At 39.3% G+C, this 17,781-nt stretch overlaps 1 protein-coding gene across 4 annotated transcripts in view; it reads left to right on the forward strand.

Moving 5' to 3' along the window:
• The window catches only part of BICRAL (BICRA like chromatin remodeling complex associated protein), a 47,217-nt gene extending 38,755 nt beyond the window's left edge, over positions 1–8,462 (forward strand). For all 4 annotated transcript variants that reach the window (XM_063390761.1, XM_063390762.1, XM_063390760.1 and 1 more), the window contains 6 exons: positions 320–417; positions 2,182–2,243; positions 2,352–2,497; positions 2,648–2,742; positions 3,946–4,048; positions 4,847–8,462. In XM_063390761.1, the coding sequence (XP_063246831.1) occupies positions 320–417; positions 2,182–2,243; positions 2,352–2,497; positions 2,648–2,742; positions 3,946–4,048; positions 4,847–5,649 (1,307 nt within the window). In that variant the 3' untranslated portion in view covers positions 5,650–8,462. The remainder of the gene's footprint in view (positions 1–319; positions 418–2,181; positions 2,244–2,351; positions 2,498–2,647; positions 2,743–3,945; positions 4,049–4,846) is intronic.
• The last annotated feature ends 9,319 nt before the right edge of the window (positions 8,463–17,781 follow it).

The following is a 17,781-nucleotide window of genomic DNA, read 5'->3' on the forward strand; positions in this document are numbered from 1 at the left end:
AAAGCTTGATAAAATTTACTGTATGATTTTAGGTAAATTGTTGGGACACTAAACTTAAAATACTTGAATTTCTTCTTATGTTGCAGTACCATGGTGAGATGTGATTTTTATCTGAGGATTTGTATCTGAGGTTTTCAGGACAAAATATCAGTCCCGTTTAATTTTTATGAGTTGGTTTCTCCACAGGATAGTTGCATGAATGCTTTTAAGCCTAAGATGCATCTTTCCTAAAAACTCAAGCAAAATTATCAGGATAGGTACATGAAATTAATCTCCTCTTGCTTAAGATGACAAGAATCTTTTTAACTTTCTTTTATAGGACAGGACTCTGGAGGAAAAATCATACAACAATCTCTAGGAACAGCACAGCCACAAGAAAAAGTGATAGGATCATCATCAGTTCAGCAGAGTATACAGGTAGAGAATACTTCTATTTCTATGTTTCCCTGTCTGTCCTGGTTTTGGCTGGGATAGCGTTAATTTTCTCCTTATCTGGTGGTGCAGTGCTGTGTTTTGGGTTTGGGATGAGGTTGATATGGCAGCAGTGTTTCAGTTCCTGAGCAGTGCTTGCCCGTGCCCCGCGCGGTGCCGGTGAGGCAGGGCAGGGCCCGGACTGGCCAGGGGAACATCCCACACTGTGGGACATCATGCTCTGTGTCTAAATGGAGCAGCCTGTGAGCTGCTCATCACTGCTCAGGAATGGGGTGGGCATAGGTCAGAGAGTGCTGAGCAATTGCATTGTGCACCACTTGTTTTTTCTGGGATTAATTCCTCCTTTTCCTCTTTTTCATTACAACTTTATAATAATTATCATTACTATAGTATTTTATTTTGTTTCTGTTTTTAAACTGTTTTTTTCAATCTACAAGGTTTACTTCTTTCCTAGTTCTCCCCTCCACTGAGGTGGAGGCACGTAGTGAGCAAAGTAAGGAATCACTGTAGGTTTTTTGTAGAGTATCTGAACTCCCTCGAACTTGATGAATTCTACCTTGACATAATAAATGTTGATTATTTTTCAAATTGGTACACTGCTTTGAGATTCAGTTCAGTAAGTGGAGTCTGACTGTATGGTTCCCTGAAGATCATTTTGTATGACATAACAATTCTTCATTGAGTTGGCCAAAAGTTCAACCTACTCTTCTCATTATTTCTTACAAACTCAGCTGTTCCGTAGCTGATTGGGAGGGAGTGGTTTGTGAGAAGTAGCAGAAAAGTTCCACCTGGTCTTTGTCTGTTTTATTCTTTACTGCAGTCTTCTTTTTTTACCATCAAAAGTTCTCCCACATAATGCAAGTATGTACAAAAACACTGTCCAGGATGAGTTTTTTTGGAGATGATCTGACTTAAGAGTTTTTGTTTTTAAATGTATTTGTCAGTGCAGGAGGATAGGAATGTTTTCCCACTGATGTCTTATTGATGTACAAGTAGAGCAGAAGGTACAGTAGTGCTCAGTTAGGAGGTCAGCCTGGTTGTGTAATAGTTGGTCAGATGCTCATTCTACTTGGTGGTGACTACTTCTTATGCTCTGAAGTTGGAGGCTTTTTGAGGCAAATCCTGTTCCAGTGTGCCTGCCATGAGTCTTTACCCCCTCAGAGCGCCTCAGGTCTTTGGAGCGTGTTCCCAGGAAAAACCTTGATTTCGTTAAATGTCTAAGGAAAGGAGAAGATGAGTTCAGTCTTTACCTGATGGGTGTATCTGTAGAATTGACACTGAAACAGAATTCCTCAAATGACCTTTACCACCCCCCAGCCACTGTGGCTTTTGAGAATTTAAGTGCACAACGTTAGCCTGCTTTCCTCACAGATATTCTAATCCATCAATATCAGGCAAGATGAAATCTGAGAAATGCAGAGACAGTTTGTATGAGCAGATTTATTTGTAAAAGTTTTTAGTTGTACCTTTCCTTCTTTACACCTGTTAAATTCGATCATCTCTTTCTTAGTGAAATATGTTTAATGCACAACAGAGGACTTCATCTACAAATGGCATTTCAGACCTTTGGTTTATGTAACTTCCCTATTTTGTGGGTACAGTGCCCTATGAAAATAGGAGATGAAAGTGTTTATACTTCTGTGGTGGTTACAGTTAAAGCTGGTGATGTACCTAATGGACAGAAACGAATCCTGATAGACTTTGCAAATGAGGGGATATATTGTAATTTGTCTTTTACTTTGGACTTAGGTGGATGGTCATTTAGTTGGACAGAAAAGGCCTGCTGCTAAACAATTAACTAAAGGAGCTTTGTAAGTCATTATTTCATTGTAATTTTGTTGCAGAAACCTTGATGTTTACTTCTGTCAATGTAAAAACTCTGTACAGTATGTGAAATATATATTATAATTTTTTTGTAGTATTCTGCAGCAACTACAGAAGGATCAGGTACATGCTGTGACACCAGATAAAAGTCGGTTCAGGTCGTTGAATGATGCAGTTCAGAGACTCCTTTCATACCATGTATGCCAGGGATCACTGCCAACAGAAGAAGATTTAAGAAAAGGTAATTTTCTTTCTAAAATTTGGCAGTAAGTTTCTAATCAGTGTATCAAGACAATTCTTAATGTAAATTAGAGTAATAAGAAAGGGAACATTTTAAAATTTGTGCAGGTTATTGAAGAACAGTGTTTGAAAGTGTACTTTGTCTTTCTAGTGGACAGTGAATTTGAATCTGTAGCTACGCAGCTTCTGAAGAGGACACAGGCTATGCTGAACAAATACAGATGTTTGCTTATAGAAGATGCAATGGTAAGGTGCAGAATCCAGATACACTTTGTTTATGGGGTGGGATTCAGTTTGTTCAAAAAATACCTACAGAACAACACATGAACTTCTGTTCTTTGCTTCTGCTTTGCTCTTACACTGAACAGGCTGTGATAGTCAGGAGGGTGATTCCTGTGTATTTCTGTGGCTGATGGAACCTGAAATAGTGTTGATGCTGTCCATTCAGAGGCCTCCAGCCATATTATAATTGGAGCCAAATAATGTTACAATTTAGGAAATCATTGTCCTTAAAAGCTAGGTGGAACTTGGCCAGAAGTGCTTCTGATATAATTGCTTTCACAATGCCAAGTATGAGGTAAAATAAAACTGACAAAGTTACTTTAAGGATGTGTTTTACAAGCATCAGGAAATTTAATTGCGACTTCAGACATGCTGGTCTTCAAGCCTCAAAAGTTTTGAATTTGAGTATAATATACATTTAGATATTTAGAGACAGGAATACATAATATAACTGTTAGAATTAATATGTTTTTTAAACCAGCAGTTGCAATTGTAAAAAATCCTAGCCGTTAAATATTTGCAAGTATTTGTAGGTACAAAGAGAGAGGCTGGAGGCTGAGATTTGTTCTTTTAGCATCTGGTATGTTGTATGGCAGATCCCATTTAGTAATTTTGAAAGGGTTATCTCGCATAGCATTCAGGTTTGAAACTAGTTGCCTGTTTATAGCCTAGTGCAGTGAACGTTTTCTGTGATGGATGGATCCATCCATGCCTTGAAGGCGTTGTCAGCAAAATGCAGCTCTGCACCAGCTGGTTACAAGGAAGGGAGGGAAGTGCAGGGAAGATGATAGGGTGGTCCCAGTTCAAGATTTTTGCTGGTTGATCCCTTAAAAGAGAAGGATACTGCATGAAGTAAAAAAATTGTGGTATACAGTAGTAAGCATACTCAGTCCTGAAAAAGTACAGTTCATACAACTGAAAGAGCAATTCCCTGTTTTAAGGTGTTTCCCAAATAAAACTTGCAGTACAACGTGAGTAATATTTCATGGCTGAATTTCAGCAGTGGTGGGGACAGAGTCAAGACTGTTGAATTGTGAATGTTCTTTGCAAGTGTGTAACAAAAGAAGTTTCTTTTTCTCTGAAAATTAACTAAGCTATCAATGTTCTCATTTGGTACCAACGTGTGAGTCACTATAGAGAGTGGTTGTTTCTTTCCTTTTCCTCCAGCGGATAAATCCCTCTGCAGAAATGGTTATGATTGACAGGATGTTTAACCAGGAGGAAAGAGCATCTCTGACCCGGGATAAGCGCCTTGCACTTGTGGATCCTGGTAAGGAATGCTTAACTCCTAAATTAAGTGTGGAGTGTTCAAAAATAGTTGTGGCCACAGTGAGGCACTGATTGCTGTGGAATCCAGTTATTGAAATACTGAATAAGCATTTGCAAGATAACTTTCTATAACTCTAGAATGCAAAAATCTAGAGACACTGTAGGGTTGAAGCAGTTATTTGTGGGGAAAAAAGTATTTTACCTGTTTGGCAGAGAAGTGTTTGAGTTTCTTTTGACAACAGTCATGACTCCTGCAGTGCCTCCATTTAGCAGAGAAGAATCTCTGAGTTTGCTTGCAGCGAGAAAGAGCAGCACTATTTGAAGCATGAATACTCTTGTTCATCTTAATGAAGTGTTGCTCTTGGAGTGTCATGGCTGCATAAATGGCAGCATTTTTAACTGGGATGTTGTTAAACATAGCACCTGGAAACACATTACTTGTGTAAGATTACAGCTTTGTTTAAAGGTGTTCTGCATGATCTGCATGTTCTAAAAGATATTCACAGGTTGTGTTGTAGAAAGTATTAATCTTCAGAGACCATATTTGCATATTTAGAAGGCTGGGAAGTGCCCTTAATCTGGTTTTACAGTGCACGTATGTGAGCAGTGTGCTGATTAATTTAGTGCTAATCTCCTGCACTGTACACAGCAGAGCACTTAAGCATATGAACCTCTCTTAAAGACCCAGATCTGTAAACTGTGGTTGTTATTTGAATTTCAGTACTCAGAAACTGTGTTGGAGTGTCAGTTATTTGGATGTGTAGGTAATTTTAATGAAATGTTGCTACTTAATTTTCAGATGGTTATCAGGCCGATTTTTGTTGTTCTGCCAAACAATTTGAGCAAACAGCTGAAGAAGCACAGTCCAGCAAAAGTGACCACCAGTCTAGCAAAACTTTACCCTCTCGAAGTCAGACCACCAAAACCCAAGCCAGAGACCGACCAAAATCCAGCTCAGCAGAGTCTACAAATCACAGTAAACTTCCTCTAGTGCCTAACAACATTCTGACACCACAAGAAGGAAAAGCTTCTACTAAGAAATCCGAGAGCCTCACTAAAGCTTTAAAGTTTGAAAAAGCTAATTGTTCTTCTGAGAGCCAGTACATGGCCCTTTCTGAAGAAAGGATGAGTGGGAAAGATCTTGCCAAGTCCTCTGAGAATTCCTCGAGTTCTGAAGACTTGTCAAAAATTGTGCCAAGAGGCAGTCATGGAACACACAATAAAATATCAAGGAACACAATTCAGTCTTTCTCAAAGGTAATGTGTAATAATTCACTTCAAGACAAAACTCTGAGGAGCTCTCCAAAGAATGAGGTTTTGCATCCTGATAACAGGAAAGGCTCTGGTGAACCCCAGCAAGACTTACTGCTCAGTAAGAGTTTAGAAACTACATTTAAAAACATCTTGGAACTTAAAAAAGCTGGGAGGCAGCCACAAAATGAGGCGGCAAGTAGTGGCTCGGTCGAATTAGAGTTCCCTAATTTTTCACCTATCGCTTCACAAGAGAACTGCCTGGAAAAATTTATTCCAGACCACAGTGAAAGTGTTGTAGAAACTGACTCTATTTTAGAAGCAGCTGTAAATAGTATCTTAGAGTGTTAATAGTTACAGTACCATGGACAAGTTATGTTTCTCTTAGCAGAAGCAAATGTGAATGACACCACAAGTACAGCCTGACATGCATTTAAGGTTAACCTTTCTAAACTAGATTCTGTTCTGTGTTTGAGAGCAATACTCATTGTGGTTACAGTGAGATATCCAAGTAAAGTTAATCCTTGTTAGAATGCAGTCTGTTAGGGCCTTACTGTTTCAAGTATTATTATGATAGTGCTTTTGATAATTGAGCAGTACTGCAACATAACAGGGTTGCAGGTTGTTAGGCCCTATATAATACGGTAATATACTGACAATCACAGTCATTTGAAAGGATATATTTATTAAGAAAATGTTTTTAAAGAGTGATGGAAGCAACAATTCTCCCCTACCCTTCTCTTCCACAAATCATCAAATTTTTAGTTTTTCTGGAAAAGCCACTGTACCTCTATTCAGAAGTTATTATTTGCTTTGTTAATGAATCTGTATTCTAGGATTCTGAAGTTGGAAGGAAATCATCAGTGTGTTTACAAGGCTTCATAATTTAAGTGCTTTTCTATTGCTTTCTGAGCAGAAACTAGTACTTGATATATTTGTAGTGGGTAACTTTAGTCTGTGGGATGATATTATATGATCTTAGTCACAGTGGCATGAGATGAAGTAATAAATGCTTGACTAAGGAAGGTAGAATGGAAGCCAGTAAATAGCAAAGTGTACAGGATGAGGCCATGATAGAGCCATGAATTTATATATATAATACATATATATGTTATCTCTTGAGGAAAAGATTTTGCATTTTATAATTGGATGTAGTCAGCCTTGAGTCTTTCTGAAGTGGTATGTTTTTGTTTTTTTAATTTGTTGTTTGGGTTTTTTTTAGACCAAGTGTCAAAAGCACTTTTATTTGAAAACTGTATTTGTAGCTTATATTTTAAGAGGATGTTAGCCTTACTCTGATTAAATTTAAAGGCCAGTGTTTATTTTTGATTTTTTTTTGCTTTATGCTGTCAGAGAATGTTAAATCATCCACCGTAGCAGTCACAATTATCAAGATATGTACAGACCAAAGTTGATCAGCAATCCCATTGTTTAAACATATCAAAAAAGTGTAATTATTAATTCATATTGTAAAGCCAAGTGAAACCATTGCGTGGTTTGTATTTGGCTTGCTGTCATGTTGTTAAGATAGAATCTTATTATTTTATTTATTTATTTTAATCTATGACTTTTTTTTTGCTGCCCATGCTGCTTTGTTCTAGTTTACTTTGGTCATGAGTGCTTTTGTGCACATAAGCGCGCTGACGTTCGTCACGTGTGTGTAGTACATCTGTCTGCTCAGGAGGATACAGCTTTTGTGGTTTCTAAAGTATGCTCATGTTCTCCCCCAGAACTTCTCCACCATTTCTCAGAAACATTACCAGCCATTTTCCAGACTTGCTGATTATGATTTTTGTGATGTAAGAGGCTCATTGTGACAAGCTGTGGTTGTCAGTCAGATTGCCAGGAGAGAAACCAAAAGGTTTTGCTGCTGTGTGATTCAGTCCATCAGGAGGCAGAATTAGATCCTTGGGATAGTAGAACATTACAGCACAACTCAGTATTGAGCTACAGGCCACTGTCTGACCACTAAAGGAAACCAAATCTAGAAAGCAGTGAGAGAAAGATGAACTTCCTTAAAACTCATTTCCCCTTCAACGTGAATGGAAGTACTGGTTTTGTATGTTACTAATTGCCATTTAAAAAAATTGTGCCAACTTTAAAGTACATGTTTGTAAAAACCCAACATTCCCAAGTGTTGTATGAGATATTAATAAGTATTGCCAGTTTTAAATTTTTAGTTGGGTGTCCACAGAATAGACTCTCAGGCAGTTAGTTGTTTTCTTATTGGCAAAACTGACAAGATAGTCTTCACCTATTGCCTTTTTAGATTTAATAATATTCTCATGGCTGTGTATCCTGAATGCATATTTTATTTTATCATTCTGGAAATTTAACCATTCTGAACTATTTAGGAAGGAGAGCAGTAAGTTACACAGCTGTATGTTAACTAGTTATATTTTTCTTTTATTGAGGAAAAAAAAGTGAAGTTGCACATTCATCAGTCCCCTTGCTTATTGTACCACCTCAAAATGGGTATGGGGTTTCCAGGCTCTCTACAGCAAATACATAACTGAGGTATCAGGTTATGTGTCATCTATTGGGTCTCATTGGGAAGGGAGGACGATGACATCTAAAAATGACAAATTGCAAAAAGTAATTGTGGTTGATTTGGTCAGACACATTTCTCTGAACTGCTGATGAGAGGAACCCCTTGAACAATCCTAGTAAGATTGATCCTAGTTTGTTGTTGTTCTGTTGTTCACTCCTTTGAATTCAGTTTTAAAGGAATTTTGGTACGTGGTGAAACAGTAAATGAAAGAATTGTATTTTTGTGGTGCTTAAAAAAAGTTTATAATCATATGGGCTCAAGTCCAGCAAAGTATTGTGAATGTGCATGACTTTAAACATGTTTTCATTATTTTGCTGGATCAGCATTGTGATTTCAATGTTATTTAATACTGCCTAATATTAAAACAAATTTTAAACTGGCAATTAAGAAAACTATGTTCGTTTTGAAGATTTTGGTATAATTTATCTGTTAGAGTAGGGAGGCCTTACAGACTGACTTCACTTAAAGAGGATGTGTCACTTATTGTCAGCGTGGTATGGACTTTATTTGCTTAAATACCTTCATTTGTAAAGTATGTCTCACTTGAAATTGCTTTGTATACATTTTGTAAAAATATTTATAAAATGTTTTGTAAAAAAAAAAGTATAACAAATTGCAGTTTATTTTGTTATGTTGGATAAATACTGTTAAAAGACACAAGTCAGTAAATATATTGTTAATCCATGGATAGGAAATGTTTAGTTGGAGATTACAAATTGAAACAACCATTGCAATACAGCCAAAGATTTGGGAAAAAATGTCTATCTGTGATTGTCTTGATTTAACCAAGTTGAATATTTACGTTTCCAAAAGATGATTGGTCTCAGTTTTAAGTAATATGACTACAAAATATTCTTACTCTTCTGCTTTTCATGATGCAGCTCTGTTGTGTTGTACTTAGCAGGCCAACTTTCCATACTCCTTATGCATCTTTCTGAACATACACTGAGGAAATTAGGATTTGGTTCATGTGGCATTATAACTAAATTCAATAATGTTAATCTCCAAATTCCAGGAGAACCAATGGTCCTGCCATGTTGGTGTTAGAAGTCGTGCCGCAGCGAGGTTCTTGAGACATGCTCTCTTTCTCTGGTGTACTTTCCCAAGGTAGAGGCATCTCCTGATGCCTCAGGGAGATGGAAGATGAGAGAACTTTTGTCAGTCAAGTGGCCGCTGCATCCACGCTGCAGGTTTGACTCGGCTCAGCTGCATTTGGTTAGAGATTCTGTGTTTGGGTATTTTGTGAGAAGATGCTGCAACTGAAGGTGGTAGCGTGAATCTTCCCGCTTTTATTAGAGGGGTGATGAACCTTTTCTTACTGTGATTGAATTTTTCAGAGAGTATGCTGAGACTCTGATCTATTAAAACCCTTATGCCTGGAAGTCCCTCACTTTATTTTTGGAGGCTTTGGAAGTGGAACATTGGTGAAAGGCACTGCCTCTCATCTTGGAGTAGGGCCTGCAGTGCTGAAAGGTAGAAATCTTCATGGTTAGTATTTGTTATTTTGTCAATGAGACAAAATAAACATGCTTTTTGAATGCTTCCCTCATGGATTCAGACAGTAACAAAATGAATAAAATCAGTTATATATTGTTTTAATCTCTTTTTGGGCTAGGATAGCTAAGCATCTTGGGTTTTTTTGTTTGTTTGTTTGTTTTGTTTTTGTCATATCCCTGTAGAATCACCAGGCAAACCTTTTACATTGCTAAACGTTTCATGTGAAGTCTACTGTGCAGATACCTTCACCTGAGAATATCTTTGTTATAGGAACATGGCGTATTTTTTTTTTTATTGTTTTCAATAGCATTTTTATACCGGGGCTTGCTGTGTTTATTCCAACTTATGGGGCAGAATTTCTGAAGATCTGGGCATGTGTGTTAATGCATAGCTGATTTAAGAAAGTCAAAATACCATTCATTTTGAGGATCTGAATGAAGAAAAAAAAAGCCAGAATCAGGTTGCCACAAGGAAAGGTAAGTAAACAATTAAAACTTAGAGGAATTCCTCTGTCTTCAGTAAGTTTTTTTTATAAGCCTTTGCATTTTTCCTTTCAAATCATTCTCATGTTTCCTTGGAGTTTCCACAACAGTGCATTTGTCAGACAGCTTCAAGAAATGGGAGAAACTGTCTTTGTGACTGAGGGTCAGCTCTGACTTTGGTTAAAGTCACTGCAGAAAAGAAGCCTGGTCTGGTGAAGATCTGCTCATAGCAGCTCTGGTGCACAGATGCAATGCATGTACAGATTTCAGATGAGTAGTGGTGGCTGTACAGAGTTATTTGTGATTGATGGATTGGCATTTGTGAGTGCTGCTAATCTTGCAACTGGTCATTGTATTGGACATGGGGAAAAATAGTGTGCATGATAATGAGTTACAATAGGTGAATAAGCGTGAGGGAGCTTCCTGTACTAGGGAAGAAAACCCACAAAGGACACAGAGTGCCCAGCTGAACCAATATTTTTTGGTGTAAAAGTAAAAACCTTTAAAGTTGCCCTCCTGTGTGCTGAGGATAAACCCCACTTTATTTTTTCTAGAGTTTATATCTTACCTTGTGGGAGAAAAGTATTCTATTAATGGAGGAACTAGCTCCACCAGAATTTAAGGCTCTTCTGTATTTTATTTATTTTTATACTCACACACATATACATATATACAGGATGGGGATTGACCTCTTCTCCCAGGCAGCTAGTGACAGAACAAAGACAGACTCAAGCTGTGCCAGGGGAGGTTCAGGCTGGATATAATAGGAATTTCTTCACTGAAAGTGTTGTTCATCACTGGAATGGACTGCCCAGGGAGTGGAGTCACCATCACTGGAAAGCTGATATAGCTCATCTCACAGCATGGCATTGCTGGCTGTATCTGGGGCTGACAAATGGCCAACAGCATAAAAATGCATGGAATTGATATTGCTGAGGTTGAACAATTCCACATTGCTTTTGTGGCAGAGCTAATCAGGGATTTTGGAGGCCTCTGTTAGCAAGGGCCAGTAGAGTGTCTGCTGTGTCTGTGGAAGGCTCGATACTGAGTGCTCAGGGACTGGGGCTTGGAAACCTTTGTGTCCAGAGAAGGAAATTCACATGAGGCTGAAGGAGACGAAGATCCAGGGTTTGGAAGAGATGAGCAGAAAGGTGAGTAGGTGTGTGTGGCATGGATTTTTTGGGGCTCTGAGATTTAAGTGACTTAAATTTGATTTTAAAAATATGGGATGTGTTGTAGACCCAGGAAGTTGCACAGTACTGTATCTGCTTATGTATTAGATAACAACATAAACACACTGCTCTTTTTTCCTTTGCACCTGGGTGAAGAATGGATTTAGTGAATATTCTACTCAAATGGGGATTTGCGTGTCTTAACAGTTGCAAGGATAGGCTGACAACACAGTTTGAAAGGTGTTTGTGAAAGAACATATCTAGTATGTTAGGTTTGATGTTAATATGAGCAAGAACATTGCTAAAAACTGAGTCAGCTCCAAAGTATTGTGGAATGGAGGAGATATTTTCGTGCTACTGAATGAATGTCATTGACAACCTGAGTCTTCACTGATGGTAAGAGGTAAGGAAGGTATGGAATCTATTTTCTACTATACTGGGTTTTTTTCTGAGGTTAAATTTTCCCCAGTGATTCGATTAATTTTGAGTTTTTAGTGAAAACAATGTACAATGTTAAGATATCTGTAGCAATTAGATTTCCCTTTATGAAAATGCATTATGTTACTCTCATCTATTCAGAAGGGCAGTTTTAGTCCTGTGACAACCAGTCTGAGAGTTAAATCTCACTTTGCAGGAAGTTGAGGACTGCTTTTTTTAGAGTGAAATATTAGCACAATATGATTTGGTTAAAACTAAAAGGGAGATACCGCCCCACTCTGATTTTGTTTTATCCTTTGGCAATCAAATTTTAATCTCCTAAATAAGTAATAAAGCAATCTTGGGTATTTCTAAGTCTTAAGTCACTTTGACCTGTTTTCTTTAGCAATGTTCTGTCACAAGCTGCGTGATTTGTTTCAGAGCCATTTTTATGAAGAAGGATCCTACAAAAAACCATCATATTTTACGTATGCCTCATTTTCCATAAATATTCCATGACTTTTGAAGGAATTAGTGTTTATGTCTTTAATTTGTAGAATCTTATCTAAGAGACCCCCTCCTCTGCTATTTGCATGCAGATGTATTTAGCCTCTACCCCAGTCAAGGTAATTTCTTCCATACCTGACTGGTTTGATAGAAATAAATACCCAGGTGAGATTATTGATGGCAGGGAAAACTGGATTAATTTACTTTTTTTTTTTTTTTCCCCCATCTGCCATGCTCTTTCAGGCTTGTAGGTGTTAGTAGTAGTTTTGTGGCTCTGATACCAGGGTCCAGGCATTGAAAGAATTTGAAGATTGGAGTAAACCAAGCTACAAATGGTGTGACCAGGAGCCTTAAAACCTTTTACTCCAATACAGACCTGTTTGTTTGTACTGCAATCCAAAACCAGTTTTATCTTGAAATCCAGTTTTGTTGTGTCTGTGGAAAGGAAGAAGAGAAGGAGCAGATATAAATTGTTAAAGGTCCATTTTTTTAGAACAGAAAAAAGAGGATTTTCACTTAGTTCTTCCATCCACTCATTTCCTTAACACAGTTGCAGGAGCTTTGACATTGGTGAGTTGACAAAGTTCTGTAAAAGGTTTAAAAATAAGAAGCAAGGTGGGAAGCAGAATACACAGCTCTATTTGTCCATTCCAGAGGCAGCTCAGTAACATCATCCTCTGTGCAAATAAACAGTCGGTTTCAATTATCTGCTGCTAATTATCACCCAAATTTGATTTGCACGCTCTTCAAAGGGACTCATATCTTTCCATTTAGTTATTTGTTTCCGTGCAATGAGTGAGATTAATTCAAACCAAACGTGGGTCAATTTCCTACTGGAAAAAAATCCAAGGAATGTATTTATCCATGCTCATATCAGTTTAATTTTAGTTTAGTGTATGTGGTAATTCGCGGCCTCAGAGGGGAGGTGAATTTGTGTCAGTCTGTGAATTGGTTTTGCCTGTTTGGCAAGTTTGTAAAGGGCTTGGCCAGTTGTAGAAGGTATTAAATAATTGTGCCAACTGGGGTGGTTCTGGTAGGCTCTGAGTAATGAGAAGAAGTTTTAATGTTACACAGATGTAACCAAATCTCTGTGAAGACTTTCCCCCCCAGATATTGTTTCCCTTACACAGCATCGGACCAGTTGGTTTTTCACACAGACTTTTTTTGTACTGCAGTAATTATCTTTTTAATCTTTATAGGCAGACTGTATTTATTCCTCTGTCTGTAGTGGTGCAGCCAACAGTCTCTGAGGGCATTGAAACAATGGTCTCATGCCTTTCCTTCACCAAAAGCACCTACTAAAAACTGTAGGCCTAGAGAAGAAATGAGGCAGTTTAAGATATGTCTGGTGGAGTGATTGACTAAGACATCAAGCAGTGCCCTGGAAATCGTGCAGTATTGTGTCATGTGGCCATTGTCCTGGGAAACATGCCCTAGGTGACCCTGCTTGAGCACAGGCCTTAGACAAGGTGACCTCCCATCCCATCCATTCTTAACAACTCTGTGCTAATAATGTTCAGTTAACATTGTGGAGAAAGGTTATTTAAGTGTGCAGTACTGGCTGCAGTTTTCAATTGAACTTTATGGGATCACACAGGTCATGGTGTGCATTGAAAAATACATTAATTTCTGCTTTTTATGACCTAGAAAGAGAACATACTGTGAGAAGGGTGTTAAAAGATTGTTAACCATTTTAATGGTTAGTATTTTGCAGAAAATAACAACAGTATTTACGTCAGTAAAGCAGACGTCGTCTTTAGCAGAGTTGTCTCGTGAATGAATATTCATCAAATGCCAGCAGCTACTGATGCTCTGCTGGGGGGTCTCCTACATGCTGTGTCTCTAACTCCAGGCAGTCATTCATAAAATGTTCACTGGATGCAGTCAGTGCTCTTCATTTTAACATGTCTTGTCTCTTTTCACCTTTAAAAATATTCTATGTCCATCCTCGTCCACAATCTCTTTTACCTGGTCTGTTACCCGCTGCTGCAGTAGCTGCCAGCTCCCCCTCCAGTCTGGATCTCTTCCCTGAGCTTGTGGTGAAAGCAGTGCTGGCAGCTGCCCTCTGAGCACAGACAGCAAACTTGGGCAGTCCTTGTTCAGACACTGGAGCCTCTGCTTTTTCTGTCCCTTGGAATCAGGCTCTGTGATAAAAACATTGACTTATTTAGTGCCTTTGTGGTGTAATGGATGCAGCCAGGGGGATCTGCCATGCAGCTGGCTGGGCACATAACAGCCACAGCAGGGAAAAGGGTAAATCCAGCTGGGAACTGCTGCCTGTAGAGGTGGTAGTGAAAGTGTTTCTGTGCCTGGTAATTGGTGACAGCCACTTACAGGGGCAGGGAGTCTGGGTACATGTTGCTGCTGTAAGCTGTGTTCAGCGTTGTGCACTCGTGTTTCCTGTCCTGCACGTAGGAGTGTGTAGAGCCTCCAGGACAGGGCTCTCAGACCAGGGACGTGCAGCGCTGGCTGGCTGTGGATCTTGGAGCCTGCCCTGGCTGGGGGGTGCCTGACTGCACTGAGCCCAACACAGGGCTCTGGCCTCCGTGGGTTTCAGCTGAAATCTCACTTGGACCTCTGGATAAAAAGCTTATAGGAGTGTGGAGTTTGTTTTGTTTTGTTGAGGTTTTCTCAACTTTCTGTTTTTCCCAGGTGAAGGAAGGAGGAATGGAGGACTTGTAAATACTAGAATCTGGATAAAAGCTCAGATTTGCTCCGGAGAGCTTTGTTATCCTGCATTTTGACTACCTTTCAGAAAGAATAGTATGTATAGATTCTATAGGCAGACAGACATAGCACTGCAAAGTGTGAATTTCTTCCAGTTGTCTTAATGGAGTGTTGCTTTTAAAAGCTAATTTCACTGCTGCTTGCTGTGGAATTAGCACACAGTGAATACATTGGGTTAGTTGAGCTGTGCAATACCATGCTTTGCTTTGGGGTGGGTTTCATTATGGCCACTTCAATCAAAACATCTTTGTAAGGTAAGTGAGCAGTCAAAAATCAAACAAAATTTGAGGCAACAAAAGCAAGAATAGGCCAGGAAAACTGCTACTATTGTAATTCTATCAAAAGTTATTTGAATGAAGTGTTAATTACTCTTATACAAAAAAAGCGCCCCCCCCCCCAAATCCTCATCAATCCCTTAGGATCCCCCCCCCCCCAAACAATCCAAACAAAAAAACAGCAAAAAAAGTTGCAATACAGGGACTTTTAAACCCATGAAAGCATTTTTTAAAGGTATCAAGTAAAGGAGAACCTGACAAATGGGCTGATCAGGAGATGAATCTGATACTGTCATGTAAACTTGAAATCAAGGAGAACAAGACAGCTGAGGAAACAAAGATAAGCCCCAATGAAGTAAAACCACTATTATTAAGAATATAACAGAACCAGAATAGTAGTAACAGAGTTACTGTCTTGTGTAGTAACAATAATATTTACTGGTACAAACTTTTGAGCAGGGTGAGATGAAGAAACCCACCCTGACTGGGAAGATTCTCCCCACTTTCTAACGAGGAAGCAATTCATAAATGTTGTAACTTCCCAAGTAGCTTAAGATCTGACCATTCCTTCTCAGTAGTGATCTCTAAGTTGCTTCTCTGAATCTCCTGTTTATTTAATGATGTTCTTCACTAATAAGAAAAAAGGAAGTTTTAAAGCACTCATGATAGATCAGATGAAACAGGAAACGATTTCCAAAAATTCTGGAACACTCTAGGCCGGGGAAATGATTTTTTTAAAAAACTTTGTTTAAATATTGTGTATTTTATCAATTTTTGGTGGCTGTGGTTTGCAGATCATTCTCCCGATTCTCCACGAGGTGGAGGAAGCAGCTTGTGCTTGATGCTGCGGTGCGGGCAGGGGCTGCGGGGGCTGTGCAGGGTTCCTGTGCCCTCCTCTGCACTGTCAGCCCCAAACTCTCCCACTCCATGCAAGGAAGGGCTCTGTGGTGAGATTTGGAAGGACCTACCTTGCACAATTATGCCCAAACTTGTCTTTGCAGAATGCTGTGTTTTCAGTCTTTGCAGCTCCTAAAATCAAACCCAATTTCATTTGTAATCTCCTTTCCTTATCTGAAACCCTCCCCTAATTGATTATTATTTTTGCCTGTGATGAAACCTGTCAGCCCAAAATAGAAAATATTGGTTTTAAAGTTCGATTCAGCAGATTTCTGTTGGGGGAAAAAAAAAATCTCTGTTAATACTCCTATGTGAGTGACACAACACTGCTTCTCTTTTACCTGATCATCTTAGGGCAGATCACTTGACTTACTTTTCAAGGCATTAAAGTGTGTTTGCAGCTTGCTAAGGTTGTTTCATCATTTCAGGCCTAACTCAATTGTATCCAGATAAAAAGTCCCTAGAATGGGGTGTTATCAAGGTGATTTGCAGTTAGTGAACACAAGAGCAGAACAGGAGACTGGGATAGTGAATTGCTTGGAAAGAAGGCTGGAAAGGGGTGTTGAGGAGCCAAAGCATCCTCCATACCTGCTCCTGATGCACCTATGATAATAACTCATCTCACAGGCAGGACTTTGAAATTTCTAACAGATTTGGATATATGATCTGTACTTCAGGTGAGGTTTGGTCTCTCCTCCTTTATATATGTTACCTTGTGACAAGCTAAATAATCTTAACACAAACATCTGACAAAGTTTACAGGATCAAGCTTTGCCAGCTTCTGTGACAGCTAAAATAATGTGGTTTTTTACTGAAGTGGCCATCTGTTAGTGTGGTAAAGCAGTCAGATGACCAGGCCCCAGTTCCTTGTGAGAGGCTTAAAATTCAGGTGACCATACTTATGATTAATAGAATCTTAGCTTTAATAGAAATAATTGTGCTTTGGTAATATGGAAAATTAATGGTACTATTTTCTGGGTGGAGGGGTAAGTGTATGGGAGCACCCTCTAAATTACTTGAAGAGAAGCCACATTTATTCTGAAGTACGTAAGTATCAGTATCAGCCAGAGATAGCTGATATCTGGATCTGTGCTAAGTTATGTGAGTTGTCTGTCCCTAAAGAGGCAAAACTTATCTCCTGAGTCCTGAAAACATGTTGGCTTTGCTATTTTATTTTTGATACAGGACTCAAGTTGGGCACTACCTATATGGGAAGCAGGTTGGGACAGCAGTCTCCTTACAGCTTCATTCTTAAGGTGAAGAGTTTTCTCTCTGAGCAATGAGGAGAGGGTCTGCCTTAATTCCCTTGCAACAGCAGATCCAGAGCAAAGTGCAGTGAGGAGCTGCAGAGAAAGCTCTGTGACTTCCTCACAGGGTCAGGCTGGAGCAAGGAGCAGGCCAAGGGGCTCTCTGTGGCGGGGGATGGCCCCTTGCTGGTCCATGCTCAGGGCTGGGAACAGCAGCAGAGCCTCTCAGTGGGTGCCTTTGGTGCTCCTTGAAATGACCCAGCAGCCTCCAGCAGGCCCAGCCTGGGATGCTGCTCTTGCTCCCTTGCTGGGGGATCTGCATAGAGAGGGGTTCCCTTCTCTGCCCACTCACAGCCATCCCTCCACCCCTGTTGTCATGGACAACTGCTATAAAATGAGGCAATAACAATCTCTAGGAATCAAGTTTTACTGTCACAGGTCTTAATTCCAGCAGATACAAGTGAGTGGGGAATGAACAGTCTCTTCCTTTTGGAATGAAGGCTTTAGTAGCTCAAACTGGGACCAGTTTCCTGATACAGGGACATGTGTGTCTTGAAGATTGTAATTTTTTTTCCTGTGGAATTCATTAATCTGATTGCTATTTCCCTTTATTGCAAAAACTCTGTAATTTCTAATATTTTAAAAATCTTTATCATCCTCCCTCTATTTAGTGGTAGCTCAGGCTGACTGGAAAAAAACCCCGAAACAATC

This window comes from Prinia subflava, chromosome 2, assembly GCF_021018805.1.
Source record: "Prinia subflava isolate CZ2003 ecotype Zambia chromosome 2, Cam_Psub_1.2, whole genome shotgun sequence".
In the NCBI taxonomy this organism is placed as follows: Eukaryota; Metazoa; Chordata; class Aves; order Passeriformes; family Cisticolidae; genus Prinia; species Prinia subflava.